The 23,017-nt window shown below is 35.9% G+C and overlaps 6 protein-coding genes across 6 annotated transcripts; 1 reads left to right on the forward strand and 5 right to left on the reverse strand.

The window, feature by feature from the left end:
- Positions 1-427: 427 nt before the first annotated feature.
- Positions 428-1,955, reverse strand: LOC107481973 (putative clathrin assembly protein At1g25240). The gene has a single exon (XM_016102328.3). The coding sequence runs from the start codon at positions 1,712-1,714 to the stop codon at positions 608-610; it is 1,107 nt and encodes a 368-aa protein (XP_015957814.1). The 5' UTR covers positions 1,715-1,955; the 3' UTR covers positions 428-607.
- A 1,108-nt stretch (positions 1,956-3,063) lies between these two features.
- Positions 3,064-4,471, forward strand: LOC107482057 (uncharacterized). The gene is made up of 3 exons (XM_016102437.3): positions 3,064-3,236; positions 3,313-3,522; positions 4,049-4,471. The coding sequence occupies exons 1-3, from the start codon at positions 3,204-3,206 to the stop codon at positions 4,313-4,315; spliced, it is 510 nt and encodes a 169-aa protein (XP_015957923.1). The 5' UTR covers positions 3,064-3,203; the 3' UTR covers positions 4,316-4,471.
- A 267-nt stretch (positions 4,472-4,738) lies between these two features.
- Positions 4,739-10,028, reverse strand: LOC107482056 (IAA-alanine resistance protein 1). The gene is made up of 11 exons (XM_016102436.3): positions 9,517-10,028; positions 9,253-9,336; positions 9,078-9,127; positions 8,705-8,756; positions 7,781-7,897; positions 7,424-7,668; positions 6,748-6,900; positions 6,556-6,663; positions 5,865-5,966; positions 5,361-5,405; positions 4,739-5,279 (listed from the first exon to the last, which is right to left on the reverse strand). Exons 1-11 carry the CDS (start codon positions 9,830-9,832, stop codon positions 5,124-5,126), a joined length of 1,428 nt encoding a protein of 475 aa, XP_015957922.1. The 5' UTR covers positions 9,833-10,028; the 3' UTR covers positions 4,739-5,123.
- A 131-nt stretch (positions 10,029-10,159) lies between these two features.
- LOC107481952 (protein SRG1) lies at positions 10,160-11,894 on the reverse strand. Its single transcript, XM_021139474.2, has 4 exons — positions 11,541-11,894; positions 11,206-11,453; positions 10,813-11,137; positions 10,160-10,548 (listed from the first exon to the last, which is right to left on the reverse strand). Exons 1-4 carry the CDS (start codon positions 11,775-11,777, stop codon positions 10,291-10,293), a joined length of 1,068 nt encoding a protein of 355 aa, XP_020995133.1. The 5' UTR covers positions 11,778-11,894; the 3' UTR covers positions 10,160-10,290.
- A 1,024-nt stretch (positions 11,895-12,918) lies between these two features.
- Positions 12,919-14,427, reverse strand: LOC110272505 (protein SRG1). Its single transcript, XM_021139473.2, has 4 exons — positions 14,117-14,427; positions 13,797-14,044; positions 13,399-13,723; positions 12,919-13,321 (listed from the first exon to the last, which is right to left on the reverse strand). The coding sequence occupies exons 1-4, from the start codon at positions 14,354-14,356 to the stop codon at positions 13,067-13,069; spliced, it is 1,068 nt and encodes a 355-aa protein (XP_020995132.1). The 5' UTR covers positions 14,357-14,427; the 3' UTR covers positions 12,919-13,066.
- A 224-nt stretch (positions 14,428-14,651) lies between these two features.
- LOC107482055 (uncharacterized) lies at positions 14,652-19,905 on the reverse strand. The gene is made up of 8 exons (XM_016102435.3): positions 19,510-19,905; positions 18,730-19,414; positions 17,009-17,322; positions 16,800-16,916; positions 15,947-15,985; positions 15,626-15,873; positions 15,216-15,540; positions 14,652-15,144 (listed from the first exon to the last, which is right to left on the reverse strand). The coding sequence occupies exons 1-8, from the start codon at positions 19,747-19,749 to the stop codon at positions 14,878-14,880; spliced, it is 2,235 nt and encodes a 744-aa protein (XP_015957921.1). The 5' UTR covers positions 19,750-19,905; the 3' UTR covers positions 14,652-14,877.
- Between the last annotated feature and the right edge of the window lie 3,112 nt (positions 19,906-23,017).

A 23,017-nucleotide genomic window follows, 5' to 3' on the forward strand; every position in this document is an offset into this window, starting at 1 on the left:
GGTTTATAACGATTTACCAGTCATCTAATAATCAGCTGACATAAATTTTATGCTGATGCTTTTTGTAATTTTGCTGGGAAAAAAAAATCTTAATCAAAGAAGCAAATGAACCTCTTGCAAAAGTGGAAAAAAGTTGATAGCACTAGCCTTGCTCCATTGGGGATCCTCTGCTTTCTTTTAAAAAATGAGTAACTTAACCCACATGTAAAGCTGGTCAAGGTTAGTGGGATTTAGCTTCTAATTTATCTTTTAACCTTGGATTTGGAATGAATGGTGGTGGTACATGGTTTTAATGCGATGCAAAAATGAATGCATGAGTGAAGGAAAATGTTGAAGACGACAAGGTTAACATACATGCTGGTGAATATCTATCTAATCATAAGAAAAGAAAAGACAGTTGTACATAGAGATTTTTAAAACTCTCCTAATAAACTGAATAGGTGGGATTCAAAAATTCCTCTGCAAATGAGGATCGGAGATTGATAAAACAGATATACGTGTTTCATAGCATGTAATGGATAAGGTCTAATTTCAAAATGGGGGGAGAGCCATTACATTTATTTTAAGCAGGTACGCTTAATTGGTTATGATGATGATGATATCCTCTCTAGAAACTAATTAGATCAGGAAGAACTTGAGGTGGAGGAGGAGGTTGACATACGAGGCTGTAGTCATATGATGAATCCAAGAAAGGGTTCTTGTTTTGCCATGATGAAGAATAATCATCAACATCATCAAACACCTCCCACTGCTCTGTGATCACCGTTTTCAACTCTTTCTCCATGCAACTGTCGCTCAGCACAATGGCCATGTTGTCTCCGCTGCTTATGATTCTTTCAAGATCCTCAATGTCTTCATCGGAGATTCTTTCAATCTTGGGGCACTGAGAGGCGTTGAGGACACCAATCACCTTACAGAACTTGAAGTAGCAAGACAGATCCTCGCCTTGGGACGACGCTTTCTGAAGAACCTTGAGAGCCACGGCAGCCTCTTCTCTCCCACCAACGTCGTAGATTCTCATCAACACATTCGCCATTCTCTTACAGAACTTGCTGTAAACGTCGAATATCTCAACTATCACGCAATCCATGGCTTCAAGGATCAGTGCATTCTGCTTCATGCTCTCGTTCCGAGGCTTTATGTGAAGGAGCGAGTCAATCAGCGCTTGAAAATTCTGCAACATTTTAAGCTCCTCCATCAACGTCTCCTCAACCTCAAGACCATCCTTCTTGTTGTTCTTCATGCTCACCCTCTTGAATTCCGAGGAAACAAACGCTGACCTTTGGTCCAAGTAATTGAAATAGGCACGCACGAAGGAGTTGAATCCCCAAGCTTTTGAAGGGTGCAGGTATCCATCGGAGAAGTTTGAGAAATCGAAGGGTAACCTTCCCATCTTCTGCACCGCAGCAATGTTGGTGCAGAAGACGCCATGCATGAGCATGAGGCCCTTGATGGCAACCACCCAGTTCTTCGTCTTCTCCATTCGAAAGGACAAGGCGAAGAGCAGGGGTTTCAGGTGCAACGGGGACGTTCGGAGCCATTGAAAGACTCTCTGGACGTTCTTGCAATCGATGCAGTGCTCATCATGGCTTGTAGCCTTGATGACCACCGCTTCAAAGATTGGATTTTGATATGGACCGTTATGCATCAATTTAGCGGTCCATATACTTTTCCTATCTTTGATAGCCCCCGTTGCCTTTTGCCATAGCCTCATTTTTTTTCTTTTCTCTCCTCCTCTTCGTGATTGCTTGTTCCTTTCTCTTTTTATTTGTTAAGGTTTTTTCTTCCTTGAATGTTCCGTTATTACGGTTAGCGTATGTTTATAATTGACCGATACGGTTTTGAAATTACCGTTTGGGCACGTGGATATTGGCGGCAACAAGCAAACAACAACAACAACAACAACGAAGAAGAAGAAAGGTTGTTCTTCCTCCTTGTTCTTGTTCTTGCTGTTGTCTAGAATGTTTTGTTGGAAGTGGGTTTGTGCCATTCACGATGGTTGTAATAAACGTGTATTTTGGAGTTTCATGTGGTGGAATTTGGTAGTTTGCAGCTTGTAATGATGTGTCAGCCAGAAACACGCTTTGGTTATTTCTTTCTTTCTTTTGTTAATGTGATGAGTTGTCGTTTTATGGAGTGAGTTTGTTGCTATCATAATTAACAACTAAATATAGATTAATTTAATCACTAATAGAAATTGGCCTCTTGCTGAATTGCTTGCCTCTGTCGCCCTTTAAAAGGCAATATTTGGATGCATGGAAAATCATTCATCAATAATTGGTACTATTTTCGGCGGTTTGAAAAATGAAAACAGAACATATATGTATGTGGTATTTAATATTGCTAACACTTAATTTTCGGCTATAAATTCAGAATTAAGTTGTAACAAGCCTTCTATTCATATAGTTAGTGGACTGTGGTGCCAACTTTGCTTTTTGGGTCTACTACTGTCCCATTTTCCAACATATGTTATTCAGTAATGTCTGATTTGTTGATTTGCAATTTAATTAATATGAGACATTAGTATATATAACCTAAAATTAATCAATATAGAACATAAAGCAGAGTTGTAAAGTTAGTAGCGAAGGCGAATGCAAATGATGTAGGCTTTCCCCACCAAGTGCACCTTTGTCGTCCTCGATATCTGAGAATTAGAGTTGCAAATGGCAATAACATTGAAACTAGAACAAATGATACCAATCCCATTCCGATCCTACAAAAAGCATGTTATATATGCATCGATATAAACGTAGTATAGGAGGGGGCATTCAAAAGTGAGAATGAAGACTAAAGTGATAGCAAGAATGACGCTATGTTTGTTGCTTTCGGCTCTTTACGATGATGGAATGTCTTGTGTGTTGGGTGTAGCAGCAAGCAAGCACAAAATCCCCCCCTCTCACTAGAAAGAGATTGATGCTTACATTTTCAACAAAGCAAAGCAGAAGAAGCTAAGAAAGCCAATAATAAAAGGAAAAGCGCAAAATCGTATTTGAACCCTTTTGTGGTTAAAATATTCATAACTTGGGTGAAATACCATTCTATTGTGCTTTAATTTGCACTGTGCGTCACTACTCTCTCTCTCTCTACTCCTTTTTATGCTGCTGACTGTCCCCTCTCTTTTCCTCTTTCTTTTTTCTCTCTCTAAACATACACAACACTAAATTAAAGTGAGAGCACTGCTTCTGGCATGAACTTACAGGTTCATGGGATTTTCATGCGCGGATCATTTCATTCTTGTAAGTCCCTCTTACTATATAAGTAGCTGCATGAGAGTAAGAAGCTTTAATTTGTTGTGTATTGCATTATTGTCAGGATGAAAAGGAGGGAGATGAGAATGGGAGCAGTGCAATAACTCAACAAGGTCAAGGAAGGGCCTTCATAATGGAAGTGCATCATCATCATCAGCATAGTAATAATGACAACAACACAGATTTCTTTCCAGTGGAACACCCCATGGAGCCTACAGATGAAGATCGTCCAGTCAAATGCCCAATGCCCGAGTCATCCGTTATCAATAACAACGTAAGCAACGTATTCATTATCTGCATTACATGTTTTCTTATGTTATATATGGCGTTTGCATGAACAACAAATTAAGTATAATGTTCTCTTTCACCAAGGAGGACTATGAATTTAACTTGTATATGGTTCTGCCACTTTTGCAGTACCATTTCACTCAACACATCATATCTTGAGCAATGTAGAGATCCAATCATGTTTTTGGACTTACACCCTCTATATTTCTCTCTCTCTCTCTCTCTCCTCAATCAATTATTGGTGTTTGGTGTGGTGGGTGAATTTTGTATTTTTATGGTACTGTAAATTCATATAGAACATAGAATACTGTATATGAAATGGACATGACTATTCATATTGCCTCAAGACAAATTCTGCTACAGTCATATATAATATATTGCTCATCATCTAGTGATCTTGCTGTTTATCAAGCTACTCTTTTCTATTGTCTTATGGACTACTTCTAAAGGTAAATATTTATTAAAACTTAATTCACAAAATATGTTGTGGATGTTATAAATGGCTTTGGCAGGATGGTGGCGTGCATGATAAAAGACATGCAGAAAGCTTAAGGAAGAGAGTAGAGATATCTGAAGCCACAGTGGAAGGAGGAAGAGTGGCTACCATGGATACAGAGCCTCGTGCTCGAGGAGTCCGAAAGAGGCACCACACCCTCACACATGGAGGAGACCTTGTAATGACTCCATTAATCAGAATGCCAACACCTCCTCCCCTCCCCTCACACCAGAATATTGCCATCTTTGAAATGCTTCAGCAGTTGGACAAATTTGAGCCTTAATTTTTTTTTTATAAATTTTAAGGGAAGATAGAAAGAGGAAGTTCCATCACAACATTCTATGTAATCATAATGCATTTTGATTTCATGTTGGTTTAGCACATCTTCAATCAAATAGAACAAGAGGAGAAGCATAGTTACCGCATACTACTCATTATATATCTCGTGTTTCACTAAATCCAGACATTATTATACCTTATGTCAATTATAAAGACTAAATCAATATTTTATGAGCTTAAAATTTTTCCATTGCTTGGCACCTGGTGATTGGATGTTAGTATAAATGCTCTAAGCGATATTCCAAAATCTAAATCTGCATCCAAAAAGTTTGCCGAAATAGTGATGGACCACGAGGTCACAGCCAGGTTCAGTTCAATTTTAATAGGAAGGAAATCAACTAATAAAAGATATAAAAAGAAATATAAATAAGACAAACCCAACGTTTTAACTCACGTGTATAAGAAAGAGGAAAGCATTTTGACTGCTATACAGCTCAAAAGAAAGAAAAAGAAGAATGTTACAAGCTAACATAATCTGACAAAGACAAAGAGCTTGTGCTACGGCTAGTATCATTAAAGGAGCATCTCTACTATACAAGGCTTCACTCAGCTGGGGAGAAAGGAATCATTTCAAGCATAAGCCCTGACCATTCTGTTTGATCTATCATTTTCTTCCAGTTCCTCCTACAAGCTTTTCCGGGTCCACCATTTTAGCAGAGAATAATGAAAATCATTTCTAGACACAGTTTTGCATATACCTTTTCTGAAAATAATTGGCACATCAAGAATAAATGATAATTTAAATTCCTCATTCATTCTACAAGGGAAATAACAAGGGCAACAGCCATTCCCATTGCCAGCGAGATAATTTGGACTGCTGTACTTCTCAATGTTGTTTTCCCATTGTTATTCATTTCTGCAAGCACACCAGCTATTGCAATATATATAAATCCACCTGCTGTAAATCCCTATCAAAAGGTAGACAGATATGTCATTGCCAAAATCAACTTTAGAATCAACCAATAGATTTATTATGGACAATCCCTCACCTCAATCAGAGATGACTGTCCAGGATCTTTCCCCCAGAGAAGAGCCTGCATCCATAACAGTGATTTACTATTCCATTTTGTGTTCACTCTTGGACACACAACCATTAATGGTGGTAAATCTAAAAAGCTGAGAGCATGACATGCCCTACCTCTGTTTAGGGTATGGGGACATGGAAATGAAAGTAGATGTGACACATACAATTGTTTCGGTAGAACATTTGGATAATAATGACCTTGTTACCACACAGGAATCTAAGGCAGTATAATATTCCCTCTTTTCAATCATTATGTCATTTTAGTTTGGTAAGCAAAAATGATTGAACTGTTTGCTCTTTCCAAAACATGCAATAGTTGATTGTCTTTCTATTTAACCGCCAAAAAATATTTTTGAAGACTGGATTGTCATTATTCACATTCCTATTTTTGTTTACATGTTTGCGTTTTATATCTTCAATTTCTGGATCCACTAAACAACAGACTGTATTTGGTGAAGGCAGCACTCACCAATGCAGTTCCTGCAAGTGCTACAAGTGCTGATAGAAAGTTGAAGAACAAAGCTTTTGGTATGCTGAAACCAGATCTTATTAGAATGCCAAAATCACCAACCTGTTTGTAAGGGAAACAAATAACATTAGATATTTGACCAGAAACAGACCATACTAATGCAAGGTACATGATGACAAGTGATATTATAGCCAAAAAAGATATTAGAATCTTTGACAAAAATCACTGTAAACATTCAATCGTAAGAGATGGTGGAACCCATTTTTTCATCAAAAGGCTAAGGACAAATTTATCTCATTATGGCGAAAATTCTGACTGTCTAGTATGTATATTCTTTTCAAATTACATGCTGAGACCCAAAATGTCACAAAAGTGATCGCATGCAGCAGCTTTGCTTATCCAATATGGAAATCATACCACCCAATGAACAACTTATATTTCTCAGAACGAACTATTGAGGAAGGCTACTTAAGATATGGCAACCAGATAGATCAAAGTTCCAACAGCATGCATATATGTTACTCAATCTCTATTGAAAATGATGCTATGTATTACACAAACAAAAGTTTGGCGCCTTTAAGAAATATCTGTTGCCATTTGTGTCATGCCTGAATAAACAGGATGCTGTAGCAAAATGTTCTGCAAATAGGCGTAGTACTATGCATGATATAGAATAAGGACGGATTTGAACCTCTTGAGGAAGCTCATGTGCAAGCAAAAACAGAGTTCTAGACCAACCGCCAACAGATCCATAAAGCAAGAATGCACTTCCTAGTGCCATTCCATCGGTGAAATTATGCTGCGATATTAACACAGTCAGCATGAATACATTGAAAGCCTTCATTTAAATTCAAATATTCAATAAAAGGTAAAAATAGCTTACAACTCCATCAGAGAACAGATTGAGATAGCCAAACACAAGACTTGATGGTTGTCTAATGGGTTCCTTAACATCTGAGGATTTGGTTGTGGAGCTACCTACAGCACTAGCCTTGACATTGTCGCTTTTGCCTTTGGTTGCTTTGCCACCAGTTCTCTGTAATACAAGGATATGTCATATAGACGACAAACTTGTCTCACCACTTCCCATATTCCATTCAAGTTAAAGAATCTGTCTAAGAGTTCACTTTACACTGGACTACAAATAATATTAGCAACTATCTAATGTTACTAAATTTTTAACTATATTTTCAAGATTAAAATGCAAAGCCAGCCCAAAAACTATTAGAGATCTCAATCTAGTCCATTGTTACTACATATGTTGTCTACTAGGGACATTCTATCTATATAAGTATAGTCTTCTCTAACCTATCAAATGCACTCTACACTTAATAACTTTACTTATGAAGGGAAAATTATGTATAGTAAGAAACCATATTGTGATAAAAAAGTTTGTATTCGATTTTTGCTCCTAATATTAACTTATGATGTGATAACAAAAGTATGACCACGTTAACTATTTAGTTGTATACTTTGTATCATTGTATGCACAATTTATTTTGAAAACCAGGCTTACTCATTCTGAAATTGAATCAACAATTTGTAAATAATCATCTTACCTTTCTTAGTGATGATTCAGATTGAGCTGGATTATCTTCTTTCAAGTCATTGGATACCTGTTTGGAATCTTTTCCTTCATCTAGAAATTTCTCTTCTTTTGTATTTGAGTTGCTATCATCCTTCAACTTTTTCTTACTGTTGTGATTATGGTGGTGGTGTCCATGTGTCCATGAACTAGCTCCTCCAGAGTTTTCTTCAACATACCTCACTACTTTCTCCACAAGAAGAAAGAGTGCAATTCCAGCTGCAAGAATTGCAAACATATAAGAAAAAATATGTGATGTACCATAAGAAAAGGAAGCCAAATATGCTACATATCTTTGCAAGGTGGAAAGATCAAACATATCATTACCAACCTAGGATGGACATTCCTGTAGAAAGATCAGCTATAGAATGTGCATGTCCATGTCCATGGCCATGGCTAGAACTATCATCATGATCATGATCCCCATGAGAATGGGAGTGTTCACCACCTACAGTAAAAGAGAATCATATTAGGTACGAAAAAGGAAGAGAAATATAATTAGAAAAAAGAAAAAAAGAGAGACACAGTGAAACTAGGAAAAGGAGGAGCTATCCTCCATACAAAAATAGGAAAAGAAGGAAAAAGAGGAAATGTTCTCTGTCAACAACACAGCAATGCTGCCCAGTCTCAACCAAATCAGAGATGGAAAGTGGCTTCTAGATTGCAGTGCACAGAAAACTTATAACCTATACCCTTTTTCCAAGCCATGCATGTTGCATTTGCCCCTACCCTGCTTTTTAATCCCTCTGTCTTCCCATACTAAACACTTCATACATGTTTCATTCAAGGATTGATTAACAAGCTTCAGAATTTTTACACTTTCATAACATTATTAACCAAACTTGGAAACTATCAATGCTGTAGGGTCAGCACCAGTTCAAAAAAAAATAATAATAAAGGAAGAAAGAGATATACACACCACATATGCTAGAGAGAGAAACATAAGTTCCCCCAATGATATCAGATAATGGAATACTAGCAATTATAAGATTTAAACACACATAAAAGCATTAAAATATTGCTTAAGCACCAAAATTAAATGAAGTTAAGAGACACATTCATAGTGAAAGCAAAAATTTATTTCAAGCATTTTCCTCCTTTTTCTTCTAAATTTTCAGTTGGAGGGTGGGGGTGCTGAATGGAGTTTTTAAGAATGTATTTTCAAAGAAGCAGTGAATTTGCCTAATGAGTAAACTTATTTTGTGAAAATTCAGGCATCAGCTATATTGAAGACAGGTTGTGTAGCATTTCATACCAAATGCGTGCGGTAACTGGTGAAGAAAGGCATCCCCCAACATAGCTCCCGCCTGCAATAGGCATGATCAATGAGAACAAAGGGAAAGAAATGTGAATCAAAGAAAAAAAAAAAAAAAGAAAAAGGAAGATATTACTATGTTGGTGATAGATAATTACTTAGTAACTTTCTTTGTCAATCTGGTCTAGCTTATATCAAATTCAAAACTAGATTGTCCATGTAAAGTGAGTAATGAATTACAGGACATGGTTTGAACTTATTCATAAATACTTTTACGGAAAATAACAGATGAAATAAACAGTGTGAATGAAAAGCAATCAAAAGAAGCATTCAAGGTGCCGAAGGCAAATAAAAGAGGTCGAAGAAACCTAACCCCGAATAAAGCCAAAGAATCAACAACGGCCTTGGATGGTTTCCCTTGCACTGAAACAGGAGAGTAACCCAGAAAAGTTCAGTTTTGCGCAACCTAAATAGTCCCTTTATGATGTTTGAAAAGATCAATTTGGATTGTATGATCCACAATATAGAATGAGAGATAAATTACTTACAAAAGATTAAAGGGAGGATAATGAGGCAGACAAGGGAAGCCATGCTCACGAGAAATGAACAGCCCAGCGCATTCAACCAAAGGCCTAACATCAAAATTACAAATAAAGAAGAAAAGAGAAGAGCCAGTTACAGAAGAGTTGAATTGAATGTGCGAATCAACAGAAAAGAGCTGAATTTGCAGCAGATAAAACATAAAAACAGAAAAAGCGATAGATTAAGACATAGAATGGTCAACTGGGCATATTCACAAACAGATGGAGTACCTAAACCAGATAGCTCTGTGACCTCAATATGGTGGTGGTGCAGATGCCCATGATGATGATGATGGCCATGATCATGGCCGTGGTCATGAGGATACCCAAAGCCATAAAGCTTCATATCTTCCTCCTCCGCCAACTCCTCGGGAAGCTTGTGGTTATGATGAGCATGGTCATGGTCATGGTCGTGGTTGTGGTCATGGCCGTGGGCACAGAAGGAGGCGGAAGAATGGGAGTGAGGCTGATGCTGATGCGCAGTAGCCAGATCCAAAGAAAAGAGAAGAGTGAGAGCCGCAAAGAGTAATGAGTGAAGCAATGCCATGAGAAGGATTAGGAGCGTGATTTGCAGGTGCCTTCTATGGTGATGTAGCAAACGATTATTAGAAACAGCACGATTATTCCCACTATGATCCCGAACGTTATTACATCCATTTTTCACCTAACATAACTTGTACCTTCATTATTTTCAATTTTTCATTTTCTCACTCAAATTTAATATATCCAGGCTACTTGAACTCGAGTTGAGTGAGTGCGGTGCAGCCGTACGACTAATAGTCAATTTTGATATTAAAATATTCTTTTTTTATATTTTTACAAAAAAAAAATAAAGTCATTGGTAAATACATAAAAGAGAACACAAAAATGAGTATGATCTGCAGAACATGGTTAAGAATTGAGTTAGAGAAACAGGCTCCTGTTATGAGTGAATTTATATATGTATACAAGAGACGGAGGCTAATCAACTCCTAGTCTCTAACAACCTTTAACTCCTGACATGTTTTAATGATTTTCATGGTGTATCCTGAGTTCATCAAGGTGTGATTTCCCACCAAGTTGTCGTGACAAGTACCATCTAAAGTATTCCACTACACTCGTACGCTTAAACTGCGCTGGTCTTTCTGTGGTAACAAGGCTTGGCGCCGGAGCTATCATTGCCCCCCTGTTAGGGCTGTAAAAGGTAGCTATAGACATCCTCTCCTTCTTTGAATTAACTGTTGCTCGATGCTCAACGCTCTGGAAAATCCCGTTAGTTATCATCTGCAAAACCATGTTAGCAAGCATCAAAATCGTCACAATATAATCCACTTGTTACATGTACTCATTTTAAATAAGCTATCAAACTCACTCACGTGAGTTCTATTATGACTTGTGAATTGTGATAGATAAACTATTGCAATATCCAATGAAAGATGTTCTTTTCAATGTTGCTAGCTAACTACTAATTCAGTAGTATCACATGGACTGATTCAACAGTCAAGTGGGGCTTAGACATTAAAGTTGTGAGTATTGTTGGTCAAGTACCTCTAAAGTGTCTCCAATGTTGATGATGAACGCATCAGGGAGGGGCATAACAGGAATCCACATGCCATCTTTTCTTATTTGAAGGCCTTCTACATCATCAACTTGGAGTAGGATTGTGATGCCACCAGCATCAGAATGAGTGCTCAGGCCAATCACAAGTTCTGGTTGAGGGCATGGAGGATAATAATTGATCCTCATTGTTTGTGTACCTTCCTTAAATGGCTCTTTAATTTCCTTGGGGTCTATTGCAAGAGCATTTGCCATAAGCTCCAGGATTTGGATGGAAAGGTTTTCCAGTTCTGCAGAATATGTGTCTAAATCATCTCTGCATTGAAACCAAAGTTATGAAATCACCATATTATAGACTCAAAATCTAAATGCTAACTAACTGACCTGAATGGGAGGGGGATATTGGGGAACAAATGGGGTTTCCTGATATGAGATGGGAGTGTGATCATGTAAAATCTATCTGCCCAATCTAGTTTCTGTGCCTTAGATACAACAAAGGACTGACCAAATCCCTGTATATCTCCTTCTGTCTGCCACAACTTGTTCTTGTCTTCCATTGGAAGATCAAAGAATTGTTTAGCACCAGTTTTCACATTTTTCACCAATGAAGTGCTCACTCCATGATTAACCAACTGTTGCCAATAAGAACAAAGTTGCTAGCATCAAAACTTAAAAAAGAAATCATACTCAACAAGTACTAATAGAACTAACAGGAGAACCTGAAAGAAGCCCCATTCTTTGCAGGCATGAAGCAGTTTCTGCAGCTCAGATTGCTTGAGATCTTGGGACAACAATTTGGAGAGGTCAATCACTGGAACTTGAGGCAAAGGCTCACTAATGGTGGTAGATAATAGCGGAGGGTCTTGATCTGGACGAATATATTGATGTGGAACAGTGGTCAATGGCTCTTTTGCTAGCTCTTGCACACAAGGCACAAGAATAGATGTTGCTTCCATTCTTTCAAGTCAAACAATCTTCTTCTTCTTCTCTACCTTCAGTCCTTCATTATCAGGAATCCTTCTAATATTTGCACCAAAATAATTGTGATGGTTACGGTTTTACTAGCACAACAAACCAAAATCCTAAAAGACAAAGAAAGTAAAATATGAATTTTATTCTTGAACCCTCCAAATAAGGTATCCTATCTTTGCCTGGATCTATCTTTACAAAAAATAAAAACTAAAACAAGCAATTGTACACAAAGAAACTATGATGACATTTGGATTTGATTTGGAAATGTTTTTGAAGCAATGTTTGTATTTTTGAAAAATTATGTATTTATGTTTGTAGTTTTAACAAATCAAGTTTATGTAAATAAAAATTAAAAAATCTAGTATGTTATAAAATAGAGCTAAGTTAAATTTTAGGAAGGAATTAAAATTTATTTTGCAAAAAAAAAGGATAAAATAAAAATTTAAAGGGAAAAACTATATTAAAATTTTGTATATAATCTATAGAAAAAAATTTATATATAATAAATATTTAAATTTTTTATTAATTATTGTAGTTACCTGTGTTTATACTTTTAATTTGAATTTTTAAATATAAGTGTCTTTTGAAATATTATCTTTTAAAATCAATTTTAATAAACTATTTATAAAAGATAAAATTTATCAATTTAAGCTTAAGAATAAAAACATTATTAGAGGGTTAGTAGAATTTATTATTATTAATTAGCAGTTAATCAGTAATATTTAAGAGTGTAAACTAAAAATATGTTATTAAATTGTTAGACTAAAAAAATTAAACTAATAACTAAAAATACTAGTAAAAAATAAAAAATTCTACTGATTCTTAAACTTTTCTCTAAGAATAATACCCCATCACCGTATAAAATGGGACTTAAACCATGCAAAGAACCATATTATTCTCGCACCAGGCTTAAAGAGGAAATTTAGTAGCTACGAGCACAGACAGCGCAATAAAATTATTAATGGCAATATATAAATTCCACTTAATGTGGCAACCGATGAATTATGATAATAATTCTTTTTTTTTTTTCTGGGTATAAGCTAAGGAGCTGGAGAAGTCTCCTACTCTCCATGATTGAAGTTATTTAGTGTAACTATTACAAGCTTACAACAAAATTATGCAGTGTATAGAATATGCAGTAGCTTATTTCTGGCTAGTGCTATGTCATATATGATGTGATAAGGATAAGAGTAGCCGCAATTTTATCATGAACAATCAGCATACACAATTATCAGTGTTCTTATTACATAATATGAGCTTGTAAGAGGTTTCCTCACTTTCCAGTTGGGATCCTAATGCTATCAAGGAATGATTTCCCACGCAGTTCTTGTGAGAGGTATCCTTTGAAATACTCCCCGGCGGCGATTCTCTTGAACGCTGCCGGTGTTTCAGGAGTAACAAGGCTTGGTGCGGGACCAATAATAGCATCTAAAGCAGGGTTGTAAAATGTTGCTATGGAAAGCCTCTCCTTTTCTGAGTTAACCGTTGCTCGATGTTCAACACTGCTATAGATTCCATTCGTTATGATCTGCCAAATCAAATTCACATAAATCATTGCAATTTTTCTAACTAGGATATGATATGTGGCTAAAAAAATTTAAGTACCTCCAACATGTCCCCAATGTTAATGATGAATGCATTAGGCAGGGGCCTAACAGGAATCCAGAGTCCATCTTTTTTAATTTGGAGGCCTTCAACTTGATTGGCTTGAAGAAGTATGGTGAGGCCACCACCATCAGAATGAGAACTCAGTCCCATCGCAAGCTCCGGCTGCGGACACGGCGGGGAATAGTTCATCCTTAGTGATTGCTCAGCTTCACCTAACATGTCCCTTATTTCCATGGGGTCTATAGAAAGATCATCAGCCATAAGGCCAAGCATTTTCACTGCAAGCTTTTCCATTTCTCCGCAATAGTCTTCCAAATAATCTCTGCAGCTTAAAACATTAGATGCTGTATGACTTCTGAGATAACAGAAAGAGTCAAAGAGAGAAAAGGAAGAACCTGAATGGTAGGGGAATCTTTGGGAACAAGTGGGGCTTTCTGATCTGATGTGGCAGGGTGAACATGAAGAACATGTCAGCCCAGTCTAGTTTCTGTTCATCAGAGACTACAAAGGCCTGACCATATCCCTGCACATCTCCATCTATCTGCCCAAACCTCCTCTTCTCTTCCATTGGCTGATTGAAGAAATCTTGAGCACCTTTCTTCACATTCTCCAATAATGAAGTGTCCACTCCGTGATTAATCAGCTGTATATATATAATCATAGTCAAACGTCAAAACCATATAAACACTCATAAAATGCTTTTAAGATATGAAACCTGAAAGAATCCCCAGTCTTTGCAAGCATAGTGCAGTTTATGCAGTTCAGGTTCCCTGTGATGTTGTGACAACAATTTGGCCATGTCAATGACTGGAACTTGAGGCAAATCATGAGGATTAGTGGAGGTGGTGAAGATTGGACGGTCATGCTGATGACGAACATAACGGTGTGGAACTTGTGCTAATGCCTCCTTTGCTATTTCCTGCACAGAGGGAACTAAACCAGATGCTGCTTCCATTCTTAACTTTTAATTGATCACACTCAAACTAACACTAACACACCATGAGTTCAATATATCCTTCTCCCTCTACAAATTCAGACGTCATCATGAGTTGAATATGTTGGGTTGTTCATTTGTCAATTTCACGTTATATTGACCAAGAAGATTCAAACCTCAGTAATAAACTAATATAGTAATATGTCACATACTCATAATTTAGTAAACTAAATTACTTTAGTTGACTAGGACTACATAATAACAATATACTATATGACAAAATAGATACCAGTAATTCCACATCGCAATTAATACATGATGAAAATATCCTCAATATTATTATGGAAACTAGCAAAGCAAGTGAACAATTAGTTCCAACTACCGTTCAAACTCCAAAGTTCTTAATCACTCAAATTTGTTACATGTAAATCAAACACTGAAATGAGACAGCTTTTGACATATTTGTCCGTCACTTTTATCATTCACGTATAAAAAGAAAAACAACAGAACAAAGAAACTGAATGGCAAAGCAGTCTTTTCATTTAAGAGGTTTCCTGATTTTCATTTTGAAGCCTCATGCTCTGAAGGTATGATCGGCCGCGGAGTTCTCTTGAAAGGTATCCCTTGTAATATTCTTGACAACTAATTGTTTTGAACACAGCTGGTGTTTCTGGAGTCACAAGGCTTGGTGCTGGTTTCAGAATAGAATTGATATCAGGATTGTAAAATGTTGCTATAGAAATCCTCTCCTTCTCTGAGTTTATTGTTGCTCTGTGCTCAATGCTTCGATAAATTCCATTGCTTATCATCTGCCAATTCCCAATCAGTTAATAATCTTTTTTAGAACTAATTGTGTTTTACAATCCATTGGTGACATTACCTCAAACATGTCTCCAATGTTAATAATGAAGGCATTGGGGAGTGGCTTAACAGGAATCCACATTCCATCTTTTTTAATTTGAAGACCTTGTATTTCATTGGCTTGAAGAAGGATGGTGAGAGCAACAGCATCAGAATGAGGATTGAGTCCCATCACAAGGTCTGGTTGGGGACATGGTGGATAATAGTTCATCCTCATTGATAGAGTTCCTCCACCAAACACCTCTTTGATCTCCATGGTGTGCACTTGCAGGGCATTTGCCATAAGGTCAACCAATTCCATAACAAGTTTTTCCAATTCTAAGGAATAGGCCTCTAAGTTGTCCCTTTAACCAGATCCAAACATCATGAGACATAGTCATAAAATCAGAAGCATGATGTATAAAATGACATGCACAAAACAGAAAGAACCTGAATGGTTGGGGGATGTTTGGAGACAAGTGTGGTTTCCTCAAGTGAGGTGGCATAGTGATCAGAAAGAACATGTCAGCCCACTCTAATTTCTGTTCCTCAGAGACTACAAATGCCTGACCATATCCCTCTACATCTCCTTCCTTCTGCCCAAACTTCCTCTTCTCTTCCACTGGAAGATTGAAGAATTCTTCAACTCCTTTCTTCACATTCTCCACCACCGAATCGCTCACTCCATGATTAATCAGCTGTAAGATACTCAAAAGTCAAAACATTGAAGTGCTGTTACATGAACAACTGTGGATGAAGTTGATGACAAACCTGAAAGAAACCCCAGTCTTTACATGCATGGTGCAGTTTCTCCAATTCAGGTTGGTTGAGATCTTGGGACAACAATTTGGCCATGTCAATCACCGGAACTTGAGGTAAAGGCTCGGTAGCAGTGGCAGATAAGATTGGACGTTCATGGTGTGGACGAACATAGCGGTCTGGAATGGTGGTTAATGCCTCCTTGGCTATTTCCTGAACACAAGGGACTGTGACGGTTGCTATTTCCATGATCAATTAGCAACACTCAGTGTCAGAGATGGATCAATGAGTTTGGCTATGTAGTGCTTCATAAATATTCAACTGAAACTAGAATCAGTGACACATAATGAATTTATTTAGGAACATTAACAGTGGCGGAAGTAGAATTTTACTATTAGGGGGCAATTTCTTATAATTAATGTTAAATCTACAATATTTTTAGCTTTAATCTTTTATTCTACTGAACTTAGTTTAAATCTACAATATTATACAATTTCTGTACTTGGGGTGAAAAGAGAAATTTATCATTGCACAAGAAACTTATACAGAAATAATTATATTGTTGTTTTTTATTCTATTTTATTTATTTTTTTGACATGATAAAGAAATCTTGCGCAATAACAAAGGGAATGGGATAAATACAAGACAAGACAACAAAGAAGCAAACTTTATTACAAAGAAACTTTTGTGCCACATGGATATATTATGTGTCTTTGACTTTTTTGTTTTCATCTTGGTTATGAATCTTGAAGTTATCAAGATATGATTTGCCACGAAGCTCTCGCGAAAGGTATCCTTTACGGTATTCAGCTACAGTAGTTGTTATGAACATAGCTGGATTTTGTGGTGTAACAAGACTAGACACTGGACCCAAATTTCTTTGTGGCTCAGCGTTGTAAAATGTAGCTATAGAAAGCCTTTCCTTCTCCGGATTAACTATTGCCCGATGTTCGATACTTTTGAAAATTCCATTTGTTATTATCTGCACCCACGCATGCATGATTTTAGAACCATAGTTGATTGACAAGTGAAAATAAAAATTGAAATTAAGGTAGCATATATTTATATATATACCTCGAATATGTCGCCAATGTTAATAACAAAGGCATTAGGAAGGGGTGTGACAGGAATCCAGATTCCATCTTTCTTGATCTGGAGACCCTGCATTTCGTTGACTTGGAGAAGGATGGTGAGGGCACTACCGTCAGAATGAGGATTGAGTCCCATCACAAGTTCAGGTTGGGGACATGGTGGGTAATAATTCATCCTCATTGATAGAGTCCCTTCACCAACTTGCTCTTTTATTTCCATGGGGTCCACTCTAAGGGCGTTTGCCATAAGTTGAACCATTTGGATCGCAAGTTTTTTCATTTCCGCACAATAAGTCTCTAAGTTATCTCTGAATGGTAGGGGCAGTTTGGGGAACAAGTGTGGTTTCCTCAAGTGAGGTGGCATAGTCACCATATAAACCATGTCCGCCCACTCTAGTTTCTGTTCCTCAGACACCACGAAGACCTGACCATATCCCTCTACCTCTCCTTCCTTCTGCCTTAACTTGTTCTTCTCTTCCATTGGAAGATTGAAGAATTCTTCAACACCTTTCTTCACATTCTCCACCAATCCACTGCTCACTCCATGATTAATCAGCTGCACAATATTCCAAAGAATTATTACACATGATTATTTGATGTCGGTAGGAATTAAATAAAGGTAGCTACTCCCATGAAAATGCCAAAAACATCTTTTCATGATGATCCTTGTTTAAAAAGTGTAACTTATTTTTTTGCAACACTTTAAATAAAAGTAACACTTTTACTTCAAATAAAATCAAGCCATACAATCTATTATCTAATGGTCAAAATGATATATCTTCACATGATGACAATCACTGAGTAGCTACCTTAAATAAAACCGTACCTGGAAGAAACCCCAGTGTTTGCATGCCTGGTGCAGGGTGTGAAGCTCAGATTGGTTGAGATCTTGGGACAACAGTTTAGCCATGTCAATGACTGGAACTTGAGGTAAAGGCTCATTAGTGGTGGTGGCAGATAAGACCGGACGCTCGTGATCTGGACGAACATAACGCTCTGGAATGGAGGTTAATGCTTCCTTGGCTATTTCCTGAACTCGAGGGACTGCGATACTTGCTTTTTCCATTAGCTTCAACTAACACACTTACACACACATATTAGCTTGTTTTACTTCTCACTAATTGCTTCAACTATATATTAATGGCTTCCCTGTTAAATGTGCTCTATTTTCAACTCCCAAGAGTCAATAATATAATATCAAATTATCAATCACATGATACATGCACTTAACCCAACGGATAATATATTAATACTACTGGTCGTTGAAAATTAATAAATTGGAGTATGTATGTAGCTTGTAGCAGTTGGTTACCCTACTAATAATCTTTGTATACTGAATGAAGGAGATTATTAGTCATTAGACACGCGTGCATACGTGATTGCATTGACGACGATCAATAAACTAGTTCAAATAATGTCTCATTATATTGTCGACAATAATATGATATGTTTAAATAAAGACTTTAGTTACATTGTGTTTTAATTTTGAACATAGTTACAAATCTTGTTTTTTGTTTCCATCAATTATCACTGTAACGGTACTAGCTAGGAGATTTAATTACTCAGCTTCTTTTGGGATCTTCATGCTATTGAGGAAGTTTTTGCCACGAAGTTCCTTTGATAGGTAGGCAGAGTAGAATTCTTGATAGGCAACACTTTTGAAGACTGCTGGTGTTTCTGGAGTAACAAGGCTTGGTGCTGGACCTATAGTTGATCCCATGGTAGGCAGGTAAAATGTGGCTATGGAAATCCTCTCTGTCTTTGCATTCACTATTGCTCTGTGTTCTATACTTTGGTAAATCCCATTTGTGATCATCTCCAATATGTCTCCGACATTGATGACCAAAGCATTAGGGAGTGGTTTAACAGGAAGCCATTGACCATCTTTTTTTATTTGGAGGCCTGCAACATCATTGACTTGGAGAAGGATGGTGAGTGCAGCACCATCAGAGTGAGGATTGAGTCCCATCACAAGCTCCGGTTGGGGACATGCTGGATAATAGTTCATCCTCATAGCTTGACTCCCATCACCAAACAATTTTCTCATTTCCTTCCTCTCCACTTTCACTGCATCTGCCATAAGCTCAATCACTTGGACTGCTAGATTCTTCATTTCCACACAATAAGTATCCAAATCATCTCTGAAAGGTTGGGGGAGGGTTGGTAAGAGGTGGGGTTTTCTAATTTGAGGTGGCAGGGTTAACATGTAAAAGACATCTCCCCATTCTAGCTTCTGTTCCTCTGAGGCCACAAACAATTGTCCATATCCCTGTATGTCTCCCTCCTTCTGCCTATATTTGTTCTTTTCTTCCATTGGAAGATTGAAGAAATCTTTACTACCTTTCTTCACATTCTCCAACAATGAACTGCTCACTCCATGATTAATCAGCTGTATGTATGTCATATATGCAATCACTACGTACAAAATAATAATAATAATAATAATAATAATAATCCATGAGCAAGAAATGAAATAAAACAAACCTGAAAGAAACCCCAGTGTTTGCAGGCAGAGTGCATGTTCTGGAGTTCAGGTTCCTTGTGTTGTTGGGACAGCAATTTGGAGAAGTCAATAACAGGAACTTGGGGCAAAGGGTGGTTGTTGGGGGTGGAGGATAGGGTTGGACGCTCATGTTGTGGGCGGATATAGCGTTCTGGAACATTGGGTGATGCCTGCTTTGCTAGTTCTTGCACAAACGGCACTAAAAGTGATGTTGGTTGCATATCTGATGATGATCAGATATACTTGTTGTTTATTATATGGATTCTTTTGCCGCTTTAAAATTAATTACTAATTAGTACCAGTGTTACATATATGCCAGACATACAGGATGAGATGATTCATGTGTCCCCCCTGGTACTGTTGACTCGTGTTAAGAGAGTTGGTGATTTGGCAAGTGCAGAAAACTCACCTTTTATCATTATAGCATCAAGTATTATTACATAATAATACTAAGAGGGCAGCAAATTTTATAATTTATCGAATGTTAAAAGATTAATAAATTTTATAATTTATAATTATTTAAAATTAATAATGTTCTTTAAGTTGTATTAGCAATTAAATCTAACTAAATTATTTATATACACATATACATTTTCTTTACGTTATTGTTGTTTTTTTTTCTCTTCTTTATATATCGTTTATCGTTATTTTTTTATTGTTCTTTTTTTCATTTTTTTCTTTGGTTATCATGGTCACTGTTACTATTACTATCTCTTTTTTTTCTTTTTTTTATTTGAATTTATTCTTTTCTTTTTTTTCTCTTTCTACATCATCATTGTTATTGTACTTTTTTCTTATACGTAAATTATCATATTTTTTTTCCTTCTTCATTCTATTTCAAATTTTTTAACACGTAAGATTTCAATCCAATAAATGTGCATTTAAATCTAATTAAGAATACTTTTAAAGAAGTAAGAATAACGGATAAAAAAACAAGAATAAGAAGAAAAAAATATAACATTAAAAAAAATCTGTTTTTGAGCAATATTTTGGTGTCAAAATTAAAAAAATTTAGTATTTTTTTATTTCTGATAATAATTCAATCTAATAAGTGTGAACCTACATTCATTCAGCTAAATAAGATTCTAATATAATACAAACATGTTCATTCAAGTAATTTTTAGTGTTATCTTGTGATCTTTTAGTATTTAATTTACTTTTTACATGCATTCAATTAAATAAGATTGTAATACATATTCATTAAAGTCTAATATGAGAAGTAATACTCCTAAAAGAAGTAAGAATAACAATTCAAAACTCTTCTTTCTCCTCCTCCTCTTATTCTTCGTTATCCTAATCATCATGATTACTTAACAAGATTAAAATATCAAATTAGAATATTCTTTCTCATTACTTTTAATTAGTAAGTAGGGAAAAAAAGCTCTCATTGAAGCATAAGAAGTATAAGAAGACATTTTTGTGTTTATAGTAAAATTTTGGTATCAAAATTAAGAAGTTTTTTGTATTTTTGTAGCAATATTTTAGTATCAAAATTAAAAAATTTAGTGTCAAAATTAATAAATTTAATATTTTTTTATTTTTGAAAAAAATCTAATCCAATAAATATGAACATACATCTATTCAATTAAATAAGATTGTAAAATAGTACAATTTTGTGATCTTTTATATAATTTATTTTTTAAATTTATTTAATTAAATAAGATTGTAATATATGTTTATTCAAGTCTAATATGAAAAGCAATGTTTCTAAAAAAATAAGAATAATAATTTTAAACTACTACTCCTCTTTCTTATCATCATTATCATCATCATCATCATCATCATAAGAAGTACAAAAAATGCAACATTAAAAAAGTTGTGTTTTTGAAGTTAAATTTTGGTATCAAAATTAAGAAGTTTTGGTGCTATTGTTAAAAAATTTTGGCATTATTTTTTAATAAATTTTACATAATTTAAAACTTTTCATCCGAGTTATCATCTTTTTTTTTCTTTTCTTATCTTACATTCTCGTTATTTTTTATTTTATTCTTTTAATAAGAATGTTACGGTGGGTAACCGGAGATTAATGGGTTGGACAAGTTTGGTTGGTCCAATCGTTTGAACAATGAAACGTCAAAGTAGGTTTGTGATCCAAGGCCCCCGTCCGACTTGTGCATGAGAGAATGGGGGGTGGTACCTGCAAAGACACTCCGATGCCAAAGTCAGCAAAGACTAAAACAGGTCTAGAGAGTATTGGGCTTATGAAATACCTGAGAGGTGTCAGTGTATTTATAGTGGTGAACCCATAACCACCGTTGAAGTAGTTCCGCCATTTAAGGTGGATAACTGTCCCTTTATCTTAGGAGGTTGAGATATAGCTCCTGGAAGTGGGTGGAGAGATTTTAGGGGCAGTTATTCATTTGAATGAGTGGTTATCTGCCAGCTAATCTTCGTCCCCAACTTCTTTAGGATAAGTCATGGTAAGAACCGACTTCGTAGGGAGGAGGTCGGTATAGGGCAAAGCTCAACCCTTTGAAAAGAAAAAAGGAGAGTAAAAAAAAAAGAAAAAAACACACAAAAAAAAGAATGTCACTAGAAGTTTGAGCGTATTTATACACTCTAACTAATCAAACTGATTTTTATTAAATTTAAATTAATTTAATTAAATTTAATTAAAAAAACTTAAATGTGTATGAGACTGTTCATACTTAGTGCCTGAAAGTGTACAAGAGCAGGCTGGCCTGGAAACTCAAATATTGTCGTTGCATGTACACACATCACAATTTATCATTACACGTAATAACATTTAAAAAAAAGCATTTTGAATATAATTTCAGAAAATATAAATAAAATCAACTTTTAAATCAACGAATATAAACCAATTTTTTTATTTTACCATTAAAATTACTTTTTAAAATCCTAATTTTTGAAAACATTCAAAGTTTAGAGTTTAGAATGATTAATAACACTACAGCAGTGGTGACTTAATGATACCGAAAGAACGCCAATGACAAATGATGAAATTGTGATGGTATTAAGAGAAAGAAGAATTTAACAAAAAAAAAAAGAGAGAGAGAGAGAGAAAGAAGAAGATAATATATTTGATGAATTCTAAGAGGCATTAGGTAGCACGTCAGAAAAGCACGTGGACATAGAGATTAGAGCAAAATGCAAGTGTGTGACCGGCCAGAGATAGGTTGTTAGACTTTTAGCTTCAGCTTAGAAAAATCCATCTAATAAAATATATATTCTTCTAGAAGTAACTAGCTAGCTACTCCTCACGTAACTCCTTAGAGTCTTACTCTTTAAAATATCGGTGAGGCCAGCAAGTAGCAACGTTGATGTTTTGGCCGCACCCTTCATTCCGGTCAAACTTGAATAATATTTCTTTATATGTCAGCTCTTCATCTTTGAAAATCCTTCCAGTTGCGACATCTTTGTTATCTTATCTTATCATGTGCAAATATAATATAATATTAGAAAGTTTTCACATGTACCACAATATTTTTTAGTATACTGATATTTCATTTTTTAGTATTAAGATATATA

The sequence above is a fragment of the Arachis duranensis genome, chromosome 3, assembly GCF_000817695.3.
Source record: "Arachis duranensis cultivar V14167 chromosome 3, aradu.V14167.gnm2.J7QH, whole genome shotgun sequence".
Taxonomy (NCBI): Eukaryota; Viridiplantae; Streptophyta; class Magnoliopsida; order Fabales; family Fabaceae; genus Arachis; species Arachis duranensis.